This window comes from Tinamus guttatus, unplaced genomic scaffold (genome assembly GCF_059628265.1).
Source record: "Tinamus guttatus ecotype Peru unplaced genomic scaffold, ASM5962826v1 Tinamus_guttatus_pri_ptg000356l, whole genome shotgun sequence".
Taxonomy (NCBI): domain Eukaryota; kingdom Metazoa; phylum Chordata; class Aves; order Tinamiformes; family Tinamidae; genus Tinamus; species Tinamus guttatus.
In genome coordinates, this window is record NW_028288890.1 from 574,780 (window position 1) to 591,099 (window position 16,320).

The window sequence follows — 16,320 nt, forward strand, 5'->3', positions numbered from 1 at the left end:
GCTCACAGGGCCGCGCTCCGCCGCTGCCGCTAAATCCTCCCGCCGCCCGCCGCACGGCCCGCCCCTTCCGGCGTGCTCCCCTTGCGTCACCGCAGCGCGCGGCAGCAACGCAGCGCGTTTATTGGTTAGATGTCATTGTACGGCGGAAGCGCCGTGCAGGTGCTGCTGGGCGCTGCCATTAGCCGCGCGGGCCCATGGCGCTGCCGGCGGAGGAGTGGCGGGCGGTCGCCGCGCGGTGCTGGGCCGCGCTGCCGCGGGCGCTGCGGGAGCGGCTGGCGGCGGCGCCGCTGCACGACGCGGTGCGCCTGGGCTGCGGCCTCCTTAGGTGAGCGAGGGCATGGAGCGGAGCGGGGGGCGGCCTGGCGAGGCGCGGCGGTGACGCCCGTGTCCTGCAGGCCCGAGGCGGCGGAGGCGGCGGCCCTGCGGCGGCTGTGCCGGCGGGCGCGGGCGGGCAAGGAGCCGGCGGCCGCGCGCCGCTACCGCGAGGAGGGCAACAGGAGCTTCGGGCGCCGCGAGTACCGCGAGGCCGCGCGCCTCTACTCGCAGGTAGGCGGGAAACGCGGCCTCCCTTGTGAGGGGGGCCGGGCTGTTCTCTGGGGGCCACAGTGGGGCCCGGTTGTGGGGGTCCCCAATGAGGGGGCATGGGGCACTAGCAGAGGGGGGAGGCCCTTTCCCTGTGGGGTCCCTTTGTGAGGGGGGTCCTGGGCTGGACCTTGGTGCGGGGGGTGTTGGTTATGGGCCCTCATGAGGCCTCCAGTGCGGGGTGGGGTTCCAGGGTCACATCCCGTGAGGAGGGTCCTGGGCCGCGTCTCGGCGTGTGTGTGTGGGGGTGGCACGGGAGGCCTCAGGGCATCCCCTTGCAGGGATCCTGGCAGGGGATCCCCCCAGCCCATCTCTGCTCCACGCAGGCGGCGTCCCTGGAGCGTCCCGGCAGCCCCGACGTGTCCCTGTGCTTCGCCAACCGCTCCGCCGCCCTCTTCCACCTCGGGCACTTCGAGGTAAGCGGCCGCGGGCGAGCGGAGGTGCTCAGGACCCGGTCCCCGCGGAGCGAGTCTGCGCTCCCTGCATGGGACTGGGGCCTCCTGCCCAATGTGGGGAGGAGGGAGGCCAAAGGAGAGCCCAAGCAGCACTTAGGGACATAGCGCCCAGCGCACAGCCGTGTTACACTTGCATGTGGAGCTTGAGGTGAGCGCTCCTAGGACGTGTTCTTGTAGCTTTACTTAAAGCTTCCCTCGTTACAGAGCTATTTCTGAAGAATTATTACCCCCTTTCTCCTTGGCGAATCCTTATTTGACCAACAACCACACGCTTATTTGTTATGGGGAGGGAATCTGCTGATCAACATGATCTTAAATAGAGCCTTGGATTTGAGGTGATAAAAGAGCACAAGTTCTAACTGGTTTTCAAGTACATTTCAAAGGCCTTATCTTTGTTTCTAGGCTTGTTTGGAAGATATTGCAAGGGCGCAAGGTCATGGCTATCCAGATAAGCTGCTGCCCAAGGTCTTGCTGCGGAAAGCTGAATGTCTGCTGTGTTTGGGAAGGTTACAGGATGCAGCAGAGGCCCTCAGTGCGGTGGAAAATGAAATCACCGTGCATCAGACTATGACAAGCGCTGCACACCAGGCACTGCTAAAAAAGATAAGTCAGCTGAAGAATAAAATACGTGAGAAAGAGAACTGTCCAGAGCCTGTGTCAGAAGCACATGATGCCATTCAAAGAGAATTGGAGATCTGGGAAGAGAATGACAGTATTTCAGGCACATCTTCATCTCTGAGCTTGAAGTTTGATTTAGAGAGAGGACGTCACCTGGTGGCCTCTCAGGACATTTTGATGGGACAGGATCTATTGAAAGAGGAGGCCTTTGTGAGTGTTCTCTGCCCAGGGGAGAGTCTTTTGTTGCCTGACAGTGATGAAGCCACATGGGACACTCAGGCCACTAATGCAGATCTTTATTGTCACCACTGTCTGAAGCAGCTTGTAGCCTCTGTGCCCTGCAGTGGATGTAGTTATGCCAAGTACTGCAGCCAAAACTGTGCAGATCTGGCGTGGAAACAATACCACAGGACAGAGTGCTCCTTGGGATCACTGCTGCTCACGTTAGGGATCTTCTGCCACGTTGCCCTAAGGACTGTTCTGCTGGCAGGATTTGCAGAGGTTAGCAGGCTGGTGGAGCAGTCCCGTGATGATGACAAGGACCTTCATAACCCTGAAGCAAGATGTAAGTGTCTCAGCAAGGCACCAAATCCTAGGGCTGGTATTCCTGGGAAGGCAGAGCCTCTGATTCCTGGCTGTAATGACAATGGTCAGTACCAGAGTTCTTACCAAGCTGTGTTTAACCTTTTGCCACATACTGAGAAGCATAGTCCAGAACATAAGTTCCTTTGCATGCTAAGCGTTGTAGCACTGTGCAAAAAGATACAAGAAACTGGTCTAGAGGCTGCCCTCTTGAATCAAGAGGAATGTGAGGATGGGGTCAAACCAAAAGCATGTGAAAATGGGTCTGATGAACTGTCTCCACAGTTGAAAATTATGGCAGAAGCAATGCTGAGGCACGTGTTGCAGCTGCAGTGTAATGCTCAAGCCATCACTGTAATGCAAGAGTTGGGTAAGTTAAACCCTTTCCTCTTATCCTTGTTCATCTTGTTTGTGTGAAAGCAGAGAGACTGAATCAGCACTTGTGAAAAGCTCCCTTTACAGGTTGGAACAGCTACTTGTTTTTCTTAAAATTTGATGTCCTGTTTACACTTACCTGTTCTTGGTTTTGGGACGCATTTAGATGGTATTCAGCTATTTTTCGTTACAACAGTATGCCTGAAACTTTCCTGCTAATGTCTGTGATCGGGTACAGTGCCCATTCAATTACATTTGATGGGTCACTGAGCCTTCCTTCCCAACATATTTGTTTTTCCCTCTGTCCTTAGGATCTGAAGATGATCCTGTTGTAAATAAGAAACCGGTGCGCCTGGCAACAGCTTTCTTTCCTGTCCTGAGCCTTCTGAACCATTCATGCAGTCCCAATGTCAGTGTGTCATTTAATGGGGCAGCTGCCACCGTCCGGGCATCACAGCCAATCCCAAGGGGCCAAGAGATTTTTCATTGCTATGGTGAGTTTTAACTCTTTACCTGTCTCAAGATACAGCCATCCTTTCACTTGTCCTGCAGGCTGATTGCTAACAGAATAGTAATTTCAAGTGTAATGTTGTTAGAGCTTGTGCATATATAGAAGTCTTTGTCAAAAATAATCAGAACCAAACCTTATCTCCAGAGTCCACTGTTTTGCTTTCACAGTCTCCAGTGTAATCCTCTTCAAAAGATGGTATATTTAGTTTCAGCCATAACAAGGATAGATTTTAGTGTGTTGTTACGAATTGTACCTGTTTAGCACTTCCTTATCTTCCTTTTACAGGGCCTGATCGATGCAGAATGAGGGTTGCTGAGAGACAACAGCTTCTTAGGCAGTATTTCTTTGAGTGTCACTGTCAGGCATGCCTCGAAGAGCTGGGGTCTGATGACAAGAGTCTGGTGTCCATAAGAAACTCATTCTGCTGCCCTAGCTGTCAGGCTTCAATGCAGGTAATTATAGCTGTATAACATCAGGGTGTGTAACATTTGGCTCTCTGGGAAGGTCACAGTTAAAATCTGAGTCTGTGGCCTCTGCTCTGAAGACAAAAAGCTCCTGCAGAATCAAGGTAGTGTCTCATTGCTCTCCAGCAGCTTCCTTGAAACGTTCTTGTATGTCAGTCTTCAGTGCTATAGGGAAAATGCTGCTTTTAACAAGGAGCTAAAATTCCTTTGAACTTACTGAAAGAAACTCCGAGTCTCAGGGCTGTGGATTGGGGTAGTAAGGGTGTTTAGGAAACAAAAACGGAGATCCAAAGTGTAGAACAGAATGTGCATGCACAGGTGCTGCACATCATGGAATGTAAATGAAAGCAGCATCTAGCATGAGTTAAATGGGGAAAGTACTTTTTTGTGTGTGTTCCTCACGACATTTTTTGGCTTAATCTTATGTGAATTCAGATTGGCCCATATTATAGCCATTTCTGGAAGTTTCTTTTCATAGAATCATAGAATGCTTAGGGTTGGAAGGGACCTCTAGAGATCATCTAGTCCAACCCCCCTGCATACGCAGGGACTTAAATATGAACAGTCTAATAGCAGTTTATGAACAAGTCTCTTTATTTAACAAATACAACTAAGGAACTAAGTAGCAGCTCTATACTACAATACAGATACTGAAAAGAAACTTTGAGCTGATCTTGAACCGGAATGACTTCCACAGGGGGAAGACACACTGTGTTGTTCAAACGAAGCTTGTGCACTCTCAGTCAGCAGAGAGAGCCTGTCACAACGCCTGTGGGACCTTCAGCAACGAATCAAGAAAGCATCAAAACTGCTAAGTGACAACAAGAGTGGTAAGGCTCGATTTTCTGCTTTAAGGTCAGCAGCTAATAAGGACACATTGGGAGATCTGGTCCCACCATGAGATGGCACTGTTGTCTACAAAATTGGGGTCTTCTGGCTTGAAGTCTGCAGTCCCTTGGGAGCTGAGCTTTAGGTTTTCTGATCTGGGTATTGATTCATGTCACACACTCTTCCATAGTCACTAAAAGAACTCAGGGTAATGTTGGATTAATACCTGGACCTTGTTTTCTGGACTCTATCTGGCTGACATTGTGTGAGAATAAGCAGAACTGCAGAGGAAATAGATATAAAATCTTAACTGAGTCCAAATCTAATTTTGTAAGATGCAACAATGAAAATGGATCGTGGCAAGCTGGCGAGTGGCCAGCAAGATTAATTTTATACCTTGTTTTGTAGATCGGGCCATCAAAATGCTCCTGAAGTGTCAGTCAGATGCTGGGAACTTCCTATCTCCAGAGCATTTGCTGATGGGAGAGATGGAGGATCATCTGGCACAGGTCTATGCTACTCTTGGTATGGTTTTTACCTTCTTCCTTAAGCTTGTCTTTAGTTTTCTCCAGCTTTGACATCAGGACTCTCAGACTGCTTTAGCCAAACTTCTTTCCCAGCAGGCAAAGAACAACAGAGTGATCTCATGTCCTCCTGGTTTCTGTGTCCTTGCGTGAGGACAGCAGCCTTCCAGTAATGCTGTAGACATACTTCACCATGTTTGGAATAGTGCTGTCAAACTCTTTGGGTGACAGTAGTTCTATAAAGTATTTATTGCTCTTTTATTGCGTTTTGTTTTTGTTGTTCCATCAGGGAAGTGGCAAGAAGCAGCCAGGCACCTGCAGAGCAGTATTCGGATCGTGGAAATACATCATGGGCCATCGAGTGTGGAAATGGGGCACGAACTCTTCAAGCTGGCACAAATTCTCTTCAATGGGTAAATTTGCCTTCATTCTCCATCTCTTCTCTGCACCACTCCTGTGTGTCTGACACAGTGTCATGGCAGTTTGTCCTTGACACTTTCTAGTGTGTCCCAAGTCTCCTGGGCAGTCTGGCACAAGTACAAAAGTTGTCCCTTCCACAAGTACAAGTTCAATAAGTGGGCCAATGAGGTTTGCTTCTGTCTTATGATCTCTCTCTTGGACCTGGTTTTGTGCCTGTGCCTGTCCATCCTTTTTACTTTCTGTCTCTGTTTATTCCCTGTCCTATTGTTTTATTCTGATAACAAATCACCTTTTGGCATTTATACCTACAATATTGTTGACATCTTTTTAAAAGGGGAATTAAAACATATTGCTCTTTTGCCCCTTTCTGAGCAAGAGAATATTCCAGCAATCTTCTAATAACATGTTTTAACTGTCTAAATTTTTGCTGGGAACTGCAGAGAGGCAGGAGTGAATATTTATACTCAAAGAATATCTTGAGTTTTGTCCATTGGCTACCCTTTTTCCCCATCATCTCTTGGAAGCTAAAGTGGTATTTGCCCGATGCTGAAAGGCAGTGGAGGGTAGGATCTATAACCATGAACAGGCTTAGTGTTTTATTGGGGAAATTAAAGGAGCTGAGTTCAGTATCTCATATATTCTGTTCTTACTCTTTTCCTATTTCAGATTTTCTGTTTCTGAAGCGCTGAGCACAATTCAAAGAGCAGAAGAGATTTTGTCAGTGCACTGTGGTCCTCAGAGTACTCAGATCCAGGAACTAAAAGAGATGAAGACCTGCCTGCTAGAGCTTCCCAGAAGCATCCTTCAGAGGACTTAAAATTCCTTATCAAAGAAAGCTGCGATGCTTATCTTTCATCAGAGCTAAGCTTCATGTGGTAAGGCAGTCATGTAGTACAAGCTGGAAAATCATGCGTAAAAGCAACTTGAGTGAACTCTGAAATGGTCTTTAGTGAGACTGTTGTAAATAAAATTCAAATTCCAGCTCAAATATGAGGAGTCTGAGTAGTAGAGTGGAAATGGATGCTATTGTATAGAGTTTCTGTGTGCACATTAGAAGGAAATATTTGAGATGTCTGTGAGTGCGTGTGTGTGTTTTTAGAGGTGTGAATATTCTGTGTGTGGTAGGCTGCTGGTCTTGAACAAGAAGTTTTCCAGGGTGCATTGCCCTTTATTCTAACACTATGAAGCATTTGCCTACCAGTCAGCACTTGCATTCTTGCCAGCATGAAGGTTGGAATGGACAAGGGAGCAGTCTGGGAAATATAAACTTACAAGCTGAGCAAAGGAGATGCTTCAGAAGTTGAAAGGCTACCAGAGCAGACCTGTGAGCAAGGAGGAATTCAATATGAACAGAATTGGCTTTGGCTTGGAAGGCAGGAGAGGGGAAAATGCAGTATACACCAGGCTGAGGTTTGCATAAACAGCTATGGCTCAGTCTGTGGAAAATAGGTGTATGAAGGCACATGGCATAGGGCAGTGTTTCAAGGGAGAGTACCGGGACTCACTGAAAATAATGGCAAAAGCTCTTTTATTGCAGCATGAAGGCATAAGATTTGCAAGTTGTGTCTTTGTGCAGCAGAGCAGGGAGCCAGTATCCCTCCAATACCACCCTTTCCACTTGGGCCCCACCATTGCAGACTACTGTGAAGGGCTCTAAATGCTCCTGGGGTCCAGAATCTTGCCAATAAAGAGTAGGGTTCCAGTGGTATCATCTCGCAGCACAAGAATAAAAGGTCTGTCCACATGATACTCTATGGGGAAGGTCAGACGAGCAGCGTTTGCCCCAGCGTTTGGTGTTGAACTTGCCCCATCCTCGCTAAGCTCCAGAATTGCCTTGTGTTGCACATGAGATAGCTTAATTGGCTTGGAAGAAATCTTGGTGAAATCAGGGGTTGTGAAAAGTGACTGGAGCCCTGGAGGGAAGAAAGAGAATTCTATTAGCTAAAAACATAGATGTGGGTTGAGGGAATGGTACTGCCAGTGCTGTGATCCAGGAGGACACAGTGCTGCTCAAAGCTCATTGGTGGTAACAGTGAGAAGCAGATTATATCTGCTTATACTGAGCTTCTCCTCCTTGATCTCAGAAAGATTGTATAAACTTTGAGGACAGATCTGATAAAAAGTTAAGGGGACTTGTATGAAAGAGGTTTAGTTGCCAGTGAAGTCTCTACGTACTGACAGCAGAACCAAGCTAACTAATAATCCAGCAATTTCACGTTTTTCTGAGATCAGGAAGCAACTTGCTCACTGCTCTGAGCCCCAGCAGTCTGTAGAGGGAGTTGATGCACGTACTTGTTTCCTTTAGAGTGTTGCCAAGTGCCTCTTCATAGTTCATCCGTAGTTTGGGCAAGCTTAGCACAGCATGGACTGTCTTCAGCTCCTTGTCTACATCATGGACAAACTCAGAAGTGAGACTCTCCTCAATCAGAGTCATATTCTGAGTCACCTTCGTGGGCAGGAAGAACATGGCACTGACTCCCCCTGTCAGTGGCAGCTGAGCAATCTGGAAAGCCAGTCAGAAATAAGAAAGAATCATATCCATAGTAAACAGTTTTTACCCTCCCAGCACAGGACTGAATCTTGATTGCCTGCTTAGCCATTCCTGCTGTGTATCTTGTCTTCTCCCCTGTTTGTTTTTACTGCATATTATGTTTCCTGACCTTGCTGATGGCCAGGCTTTCATCAAGCAGTGCTGCACCCTTTCTGCTATTACATGGCAAAAGCTTTCCCTCACCTGTTGAATCCTGTAGTGAGCTGCAGTATTGCTTTGGGGGATTCTCAGCTGGAACACCTTCTTCTGAGCTCATGCTACAGTGAAAGATTTGTTGAAAGAGGTAGAAATTGAAAAGTTTTGGGAAGTGTGCCCAACCCTTCTTGCCCAGCTTTAGTTAGAGCAGTGCAAGTGAGTAGGACTCTGCTTGTCAAAAGGTCACTGAAAAAGTAAAATATTCTAGGAAGAATCAGACTTTCAAAGTCAGGGATCATAAAGCTACTTTGATGGGAAGAGCAGGGGTTTTTTTCTGGAATGGGTTAACAGGTTAAGTGTAGCTAAGCCTGTTCCCCAGTAGGTTAGGAGATCTTATGCAATATTTGCTATCTGACCTTGCAGTTGAGTTCCGAGTCAAAACCATATCGCAGGATGGCTTTGGGGTCTGACATCATGGACACCTTCACAGTTCTGTCCTCATCCAGATGGAAGTCCTTCAGAGCAGTCTTCTTGGTGTCAAACTTGGTTCCCCATGTCCCTGTTGAAAAAACCAAACAGAGGATCTTCTGGAATAATAGCATGCAAAACCAGAGATGTGTCTGGTTGAGTCATCTTGTGCTTTATATATGCAATATTTGTGCTTTAGGAGCTGAGGCATAACTGAATGATGGTTGAGATGGGAATAACTGATTGGACCTATTGATCTATTGCCACTCTTAGGCCTCCCTTTTCCATGTGAGAATTGACTAAGTGGGAAATAAAAATATCAAGCCGGCATATGGGTGGAGTAGCATTTGGGAAGCTGATGTCTATTTATGTAATTACAAAACTATTTTAAAGGGTAACAACTGTGTCAATGCACACGAAGTGCTTCTCTCCCCACCCTTTGTGTTTTGCTTGCTGTCTCTAAGTGATAATTCTCCGGGACACCCACTTGCGTGATACTAGATTACAGCATGTTCTGGAACAGCTCTCTAGTGTAGCCCTCCGTGCCCTCCGCAGCGGTACTCAAGCTCAGTGCAGTCTTTACAGCTGTGCCTTCCCCACGTGGTAGTATTGTCTCTCTTGCCATTGAGCTTTACAAGCTTGGACTTTTACTGCAAACAGCTCGACTCGCCTTTCTAGCAGTAATAACTCCTTCTTTGAGAACTATTGCGTGTTCAGATAGCCTGCATTTCCTGTAGTTTATTGAACAAATACTTCATACCTGCATTCCACGACATTCTTCTGATACTTTGTCTCTTTGGCACTGGTTTGTTGGCACTGAAATCGCATCCCTTCTAATACAAGCTTAATGGAGCAATGAAGTACACAAGGTTCTTACCTTTGAAGTAGGCAGCTCCAGCAAGGAGAATACTGACATCCGAGGGCATCTCTTTCATAAACCGCATAATCCTCCCCTTCGTCTGCTGCCGTACCCAGTTGTTGATCTCTTGGAGATCTAACTGGGAATTGCCACTGAGTGTCCTCAGCCGCATTTTGTAGGACTTCTCCAACTGGCTGGGAAAACCGGGCTTCATCCGCAGTCCTGGGGAATAAAAACATCAATATTGCAGCCAGTTCTCATATCAAAATGAGCTGAAGACTGTGGCTTGCAATCGCAGGCCTTGCAGCAGCTCTCTCACAACCAGATCTATGGCTGTGTGTATAGACACTTGCTTTGAAGAAGAATGACTGAAAATGCATGGAGGCAGCAGTCCTATAACCAATGGTGCTGGAATATAGGAAAACCCTCTCCTGAGAAGTAAAGATGGGAGATAGAAGCAGAAGGCTGGGACACAGCTATTTCTATAACAGCCTTTCCTCCTCCTTTGATGCTCTGTATGAGTGCAGCTTACTCAGCTTCTTGAAACCAGCAAGTTAACCAGCCAAAATACAGCTCTTTGCTTTCTCAGATACTCGATGCATCCCCAAAACAGTCATTCTGAATACTCCTGTAAGAATTTAAACAAAGGAATACAGCTGAACACTATCACAGTTAGAAAATGCAGTTTGTGATTCCTGGGAGTTGGCAATACCTGCCAGGAAACCCTAGAGCACAAGTAAAACCCTCACAGCAGGCTTTCTTGAGGCCTTCTGCAATGCTAGTTGCCGTCTCCAGTGTCTTTTGGCACATAAGCCTGATCTTTTATTTATATGCACGCAAACTTTCCAGGCTTTATCTGGAGCAGCAACTGCATTCCATGTGCTGCCTGCTTCCAGGCTCAGCAGGATGTCAGACCCCGAGCTGTTACTGTGCTTTCTCTTGACTGTGTTCTACCTGCTGCTAGTTATTGAGGTAGATTTTGATAGAGGGGAGGAAGGACATTTACTTTTTTCCAGGATGATACGGGAGGCACTTCTCAGGCCCTTCTCCGGCGCGCTGACACTGGTCAGCAGGTCCTTGTAGGTGTTGTGGACTTCAGCTTTGTTGAGCAGGTCGTAGAAGAGAGCACGGGAAATCACGTCCTCCGTCCGCTCCCCGGCGCCTGCCAACGACCAGGATAACGTGAGCGAAGGCCCTTTGAGCCCCGGCAGCGCGTGAGGAGAGGGCAGGGACTCACCCAGGGAGAGGCCGGAGAGCGCGGTGGCCAGGCTGAACGGGGACAGCAGCACGTTGGCCGTGGCCGTCCTGCTCGACTGCTGCCGGTACAAGTCATAGCCAAAGTTGGAGACCGCAGCTGCCAGCTTGTTCACGGGGCTCTTGTAGAAGGGATCTTCCTCTTCGGCGTCGCCCGCGTTGCCTCCATCGGCAGGGGCAGAGCCCTGGCAGGCAGGGAAGCGCTTGGTTTAGTCTCTCTCTTTACAGAGACAGGCACAGATATGATGAGCATCTCAAAGGCAACCAGTCTACAGAGGTTCTCTTATGATCTCACTGATAGGGGACAGTAGAATAGCAGCTTCACTTTAAAAATGTTCCAATAAAGATGAAGGCAGTGTTTGGATTGGAAGCCACTGTTTCTGCTTCACGGCCATCCCCTCATAAAAACCCATTGCTGTGGGTTTTATGTAGGTGAAGCAGGGGTTACTCTTATGTTGCTAAATAAAACCCTGCTAACCTAGGAGGATAGTTCTTAATGTTTTCATAAGACTTATAAAATTAATTTACCTGCTCCAAGGATCTTTCCTTGCTCTCTGCTGTTACGTCCTACTCACCTGCCCAGCAACTGAGTTCTGGGATCTGCTTGGGACAATTAGGAGACCCAGGAAGAGGAGAATCGCTGGAATCTGCATGCCTGAACCTAGAGAGCAACATGACAGAGTGAGTTTGAATAACAGAAGTGAAAATGTCTCTGCAACTACTGCTTGCTGCAGCTAGTTTTGACAGGAACTGCAGTGATGGATGCTGCTGCTTGCCCCTCCTGGTTGTGGCAATGGTCTGAAAGATGCACCTGATCTCAGCTGGGTTTTCTTCTTCTTCTGTAGCTTGATGTATTCATCAGCCTGGCCCTGATGCCTTTGAGAATGGGACCAGCACAGGTGCTTGAGTGAGCCTAGGCACAAAAGCAGATGCGTGGCCCAATCTACTGCTGACGTTTTGAGTTTTACCTTAAAATTCAAAATTTCAGTATCCCTGGAAAGTAGCAAATCTAGAATGTTGAATGGGGGAGAAGACAAAGGTAACTGGCTACCTGCTTGGGGCTGTACTTTGCCATGTTTCTTTTGTCTGCATGTGCATGGAAGGCCATACAATCTGTAGGATTCTTTTGCCTCTTATAAAAAGTGGCAGTAGAAGCTTTCTCTAAAAACAGAGTGAGGAAAGAGTCTGGAGGTAATGCCTTACACCGGGTCAGATCTAGAGAGGAGGTGAAAGGCAGAGCTTGCCTCATTCAACATTTCTAAGGGGGACAAGGGAAGAAAGCACCAAGCTCCTCAAAGCTGATAAGCCTTTTCTTCTGTAGAATCCAGTTCTAATCCCTCCTGTGTTGGCATATGTGACCCTTCCAGACTGATCTGCCTGGTGCAAAGGGCAGTGTGTAGCCCAGTTTCACCCTGGCTAAATGAGAGCTGCTGCAGAAGTGTCATGCCCCTGAGAACAGCCGCCACCGAGGCTGGGCTGAAGCAATGTTTGTAGATTCCCAGAAATTAAAGGAAGAGGTTTGTATTTAACTAACCCCTGTGATTCAGGCATCCAGTGAAGCAGGAGAAAAAAACATGTGTTTCAGATTAGCTGCAGCTGTAAAGAAAACATCCCTGTTGGTAGAAATAAAGCCACGTGGCTACAAGGGCCACAGCTCTAGAAGCAGCCTGATCAGGGTGAAGTTTCAGTTCAGTGAAAGGGAGTTTGCTGCTTGTTTCTCTATGGAGACCCTTTTCTTTGGCAGATAGTCCTGCTTTAGAGAAAAAGCTATCACGGGAGATTTTAGCAACCTCCTGCTGCCCTAGGCTCTACGTAGATGGGGTGTCCTGGTAGAGAAGAGGCACATCGAGAGGTTTTACTATGCTGCAACACACTGACATGTTTGGTGATATGGATGCGATGTAGAGACTGAGCATATCTCATTGCATAGTTTTAAAACACGTAGCCAGCATGCTGAAACAGAGATGACAGAAGCCCTGCAAGAGCCTGGGTGAAGGAGATCTTTGATAGGACTTTGAGGGTGCCTGCAGGAAGCATCATGAGTGGAAGAGGTTGGGGCCAGTCTCGTTTGGAGATGAAGTTTTCCATGGAGTGTAGCCTTTCCTGTAAAAAAAAGAGCTGGACACAACCTCTGCTTCCAATAGCCTGAGCTCCTGGGAGTATAAGCGGAGATTGGATTCCCAGATTTGTATTGTTTTTGCCAGCACTGTCACCAGCTTCATATTTCTCAGACTTTGCCAAAAAGCAATTTCCATTTTAGAAAGACAAAGCCTTTTGCATTTGAATGGGCCTGAACATCTGGATTCCATTTGCGCGTCTCTGAGCACACAGCCAAAACTGCAGAGAGCAAAGAATTTGGTTGGAGTAGAGGTGGGATGGTTTCAGGCATGATACTAAAATCTGTAGCAGTCTTTAAAAAGAAGGGATGGAGCAGCAGCCTGCAGCGTGTGATGCTGCAGTCAGGAATAGAGCTTAGAGAAATGAGCTGAGAAGAAGCCTGGGAGTTGTCTGGTGTAAGCCCTGCAGGTACAAGGTGGAATATTTTGCTGTCCATTAACAGTGCTAAAAGCCTCAATTTATAAATGCTTTTTGTTCAGGAGGTGCTATAAAACATCACCCACGATTTCAGACTTGCTCTCTCTGATTGCTCTGTCCTGCAGCGCCAACTACTTCCGAAGCATCTAGTCTAGGGCATTCGAGTTAGTCTTGACCCAAAGCGTTACCGGTGCAAAGAGAAGACCTCCTCAGAGCTGCTAGGAGGGCAAAACGCTGCTGCAGCTCCCAAACATGCATCTCCCCTGCGAGCAACAAGGGGGGCTCCCAGCCCTTGGGCAGATCCTTCCTTTGGTGCCGCTCTCACCCCTCGTCACCTGCGTTAGACCCGCTTGCCCAGGTGCCAGGTCCCCAGCCTCATCCCTGCGCCCTCCTGGCGCTCCCGTCTCCGCGGGCTCTCCGAAAGCTCCGTGGAAGCAGCCGGGGCCGCCCTTACCTCGGGCTCCTGCTGGCCAGGGCCGTGTGGCTTCGCACCGGGGCGACGCGGGGACAGCGCGGGGACAAGTGCGGCTTCGGTGCAGCCACATCTGCTTTTTGCTGCCTGCCCCAGCCCAGCCTTCGCAGGCTTCAGGTTACAGCTTCCCAGGGCTCTCTTAAAGAGCTCTGCTCCCATTTTCGGCACTGCAGGCACTAAATTGCTACTAGCTTTTTTAACCCTGGCTTCCCAATCCAACGCGCTCCGTGCGACCGGGGCAGCGGAGCGGTTAAAACCCGGGACTGGGAGCCAAGCGGTCGGTCCGCTGTGTTTGAGCAAGCCTTGGATCCCTCCAGTTTCGCCCAGGGTTTGTCCCAGGAGGGAATGGCTTCTGTCCCAGACGTGTTGTTAACAGTGCTATTTATACGACTGCATTTTAAGATTTTACTGAGTGACTTCTAAAGGGTTCAGCTGCAGTTGAGGGGCAGCTATTCAGAAGTGATTCTAGCCAGTGCCAAGAAGTGCTTAATGCAAGTGGCCTTAGCAAAAGGGATGAAGGAAGGAGGTTAGGAAGAGTAATTCCTGCATGCTCTCACTTAGCTTGTGTGGTCCCTCGGCTAGGAGGAAGAGCTGGCTTTGGAGAACCGTGAGCTGCTGTGTTTGGAAGCAGGAGAAGCAGCCAGCGAGGCTGCTTTCCGATCAGCCAGGGCTCTGGAGGTGATGCTTGCTCAATAAGAAGAGTAACAGCTCCACTCCCAACTGTTTCTCTGCTTGTTTCGTGAGAAATCGTCTGCAGAAGGATGTTGGTATTTGTTAGTCCTGCACCACGTGCCTGAGAGCAGGGGTGTTACCTGTGGCGATACAGTCTTCTCTTTTTGATACATTATTTTTGGAATTAATGTGTCCTTTAAGGAAAGGCCATTGCAGGAGTTTCTACATCCTATCTGTACCTTCAAATGAAACCTGAAACCTGATCAGTTTAAATAAAGGTTTAGTTTTAAGCTATTTAAGTCTTAGTGAAAGCTGTATAGACCTTTATTATAGTGTAAAGCAAGTTTTGTTCCTATACATAGAGCACATCCCTCAAACAGCGTGCTATATGTCGAGTTAGATGTAAGGCTTTAAATCGATACCATTTTATGGATACTTTATGGTTTTGGTTTAGGTTCAGGATAGCAGGCCATATGCTGTCTGAACAGTGCCTGGCTTTTTGCTATGGAAGTTCTGGATGACATTCATATGAATTTGCTTTAGTAAGACAAAATACTTCTGATACTAAAGATATTGAGAAATATTTGATATTTTCACCCAATGATGCAGATTAAGTCACAGAGCAAGGCCCCTTGTCATGTCTGTTCAGAATGGAGCTGAATCAAAATGAAGGCTGAGCAAGGCAAAGTGAAAATGCCTGAGCAGAGATATTAATATTACTTTGCATTTTACAAGCTGCTTCTTTTGGAGAGTCAGTGGAGCGAAAAGTGTCTTAAGGTTGGTGTAACGGATAATTTGTTGAGCAAGATACAGTCACAGAGGGCTGCTGTATGTTGATTAATATTAATATTTTCACAAGAATAACTAGGAGGAGGAGAGGAGGAAGGATGGCAGAAAAGGAAGACAGGAAATAAGAACCAAGCTGTTTAGGGAATGGAGAATGAAGGGGGAAAAAAAAGAAAAAAACAACAAAAAAAAGAGTTCCTAGAGGAAGATTTGTGCTTCAAATTTGGGACAGGATGCAGTTCAACAAAGTTGAATTTGGGAAGATTAGAGCTGAGGTTGCAGTAGCCAAAGTAGGACTTACCTAAAGCACGGCATGGTATTTCTAAATGTTAGGAATGAATCTGTATAAATAAAACAGCTGAAATGTTCCCTGTGGGCTAGAGCTGTGCCCTTGTAGTAGGTTTGCATTCTTGTGGGTTTGCTTGTTAAATTACGTGGCCCTGTAATTAGACCCTCTTTTTGAAGGGTACATGTCGTGGCGTTGGTCGCAGGGGTGGGTATATCTTTAGCCATTTTCCCCTTTTAGACTGCAAGAAATGTGTAATTGCAGGCTTGAGCCAGGACTTTTTCTTCCCCAAAGTCTCCTTTGCCCCCGAAATTCGTGGTTAGTGACTCAGTCCTGCTGTTCCAGCAGATGGTGCAGGCTCTGCAGGCACGGAGGCTCCCGGGAGCTCTGCCTGCTGCGCCTGCCTGCGCGGGAAGGCCGCCTTCCCGAGCAAGGAAAACGCTGCCAGCAGGACGGCCCCGGGGCTCTGTCACTGTTATTTCACAAAAATAGATCACCGATTTTCTTTTTCCTCAGAAGCAGCAAGTTCTGAAGCAGAATGTGCTATGGACAGCGCTTGTTTTGCACAGAAATAGCTGCAGCGCAGCAGGCTGTGGTGAGTTAGACTGATGTTTGCAGATGTATGGATCCTTTGGTGAGGTGGAGGGCTGCCCGGAGTCATTCACAGTAGCTTATTCCAGATGTGCACATCAGAATGAGGATTCCCTCATACAAAACTGAAGTTTTTACCAGAAATTGCCATTTACCAGAATGCAAAATTTACCGGAATGCAAAAGTAGTGACGTCCAGCTACAGGCAACCCAGTCTGCCTGTGCCTCCCCTGCAGCAATCCCAGTTGTCTGTAACATTGTGCTGCACACCCGGAGCATCCCAGGAGGAAGACAGGCATCACAGCAAGACCCAGTTTTTGCCCCACAGGAAGATAAAGGTTTGTCACATCCTT

At 47.8% G+C, this 16,320-nt stretch overlaps 2 protein-coding genes across 2 annotated transcripts; one reads left to right on the forward strand and one right to left on the reverse strand.

Annotated features, from left to right (window-relative positions):
• Positions 1-194: 194 nt before the first annotated feature.
• Positions 195-6,347, forward strand: SMYD4 (SET and MYND domain containing 4). Its single transcript, XM_088530024.1, has 10 exons — positions 195-325; positions 396-546; positions 909-998; positions 1,440-2,607; positions 2,924-3,106; positions 3,409-3,575; positions 4,285-4,417; positions 4,824-4,940; positions 5,229-5,352; positions 6,026-6,347. Exons 1-10 carry the CDS (start codon positions 195-197, stop codon positions 6,174-6,176), a joined length of 2,415 nt encoding a protein of 804 aa, XP_088386150.1. The 3' UTR covers positions 6,177-6,347.
• Positions 6,348-6,870: 523 nt separating this feature from the next.
• Positions 6,871-13,677, reverse strand: SERPINF1 (serpin family F member 1). The gene is made up of 8 exons (XM_010228483.2): positions 13,616-13,677; positions 11,202-11,287; positions 10,610-10,811; positions 10,379-10,534; positions 9,391-9,594; positions 8,462-8,604; positions 7,652-7,862; positions 6,871-7,272 (listed from the first exon to the last, which is right to left on the reverse strand). Exons 2-8 carry the CDS (start codon positions 11,277-11,279, stop codon positions 7,013-7,015), a joined length of 1,254 nt encoding a protein of 417 aa, XP_010226785.2. The 5' UTR covers positions 11,280-11,287; positions 13,616-13,677; the 3' UTR covers positions 6,871-7,012.
• Positions 13,678-16,320: the final 2,643 nt, after the last annotated feature.

Coding starts and splice junctions, on each gene's coding strand:
- SMYD4 (XM_088530024.1), top strand. CDS start 195: ATGGCGCTGCCGGCGGAGGAGTGGCGGGCGGTCGCCGCGCGGTGCTGG. Junction 3,107..3,408: donor AGAGATTTTTCATTGCTATG/GTGAGTTTTAAC, acceptor TTCCTTTTACAG/GGCCTGATCGATGCAGAATG. Junction 3,576..4,284: donor GCTGTCAGGCTTCAATGCAG/GTAATTATAGCT, acceptor TGACTTCCACAG/GGGGAAGACACACTGTGTTG.
- SERPINF1 (XM_010228483.2), bottom strand. CDS start 11,279: ATGCAGATTCCAGCGATTCTCCTCTTCCTGGGTCTCCTAATTGTCCCA. Junction 10,812..11,201: donor AGAACTCAGTTGCTGGGCAG/GTGAGTAGGACG, acceptor CCTGCCTGCCAG/GGCTCTGCCCCTGCCGATGG. Junction 8,605..9,390: donor TGGAGCTGCCTACTTCAAAG/GTAAGAACCTTG, acceptor TTTTTTCAACAG/GGACATGGGGAACCAAGTTT.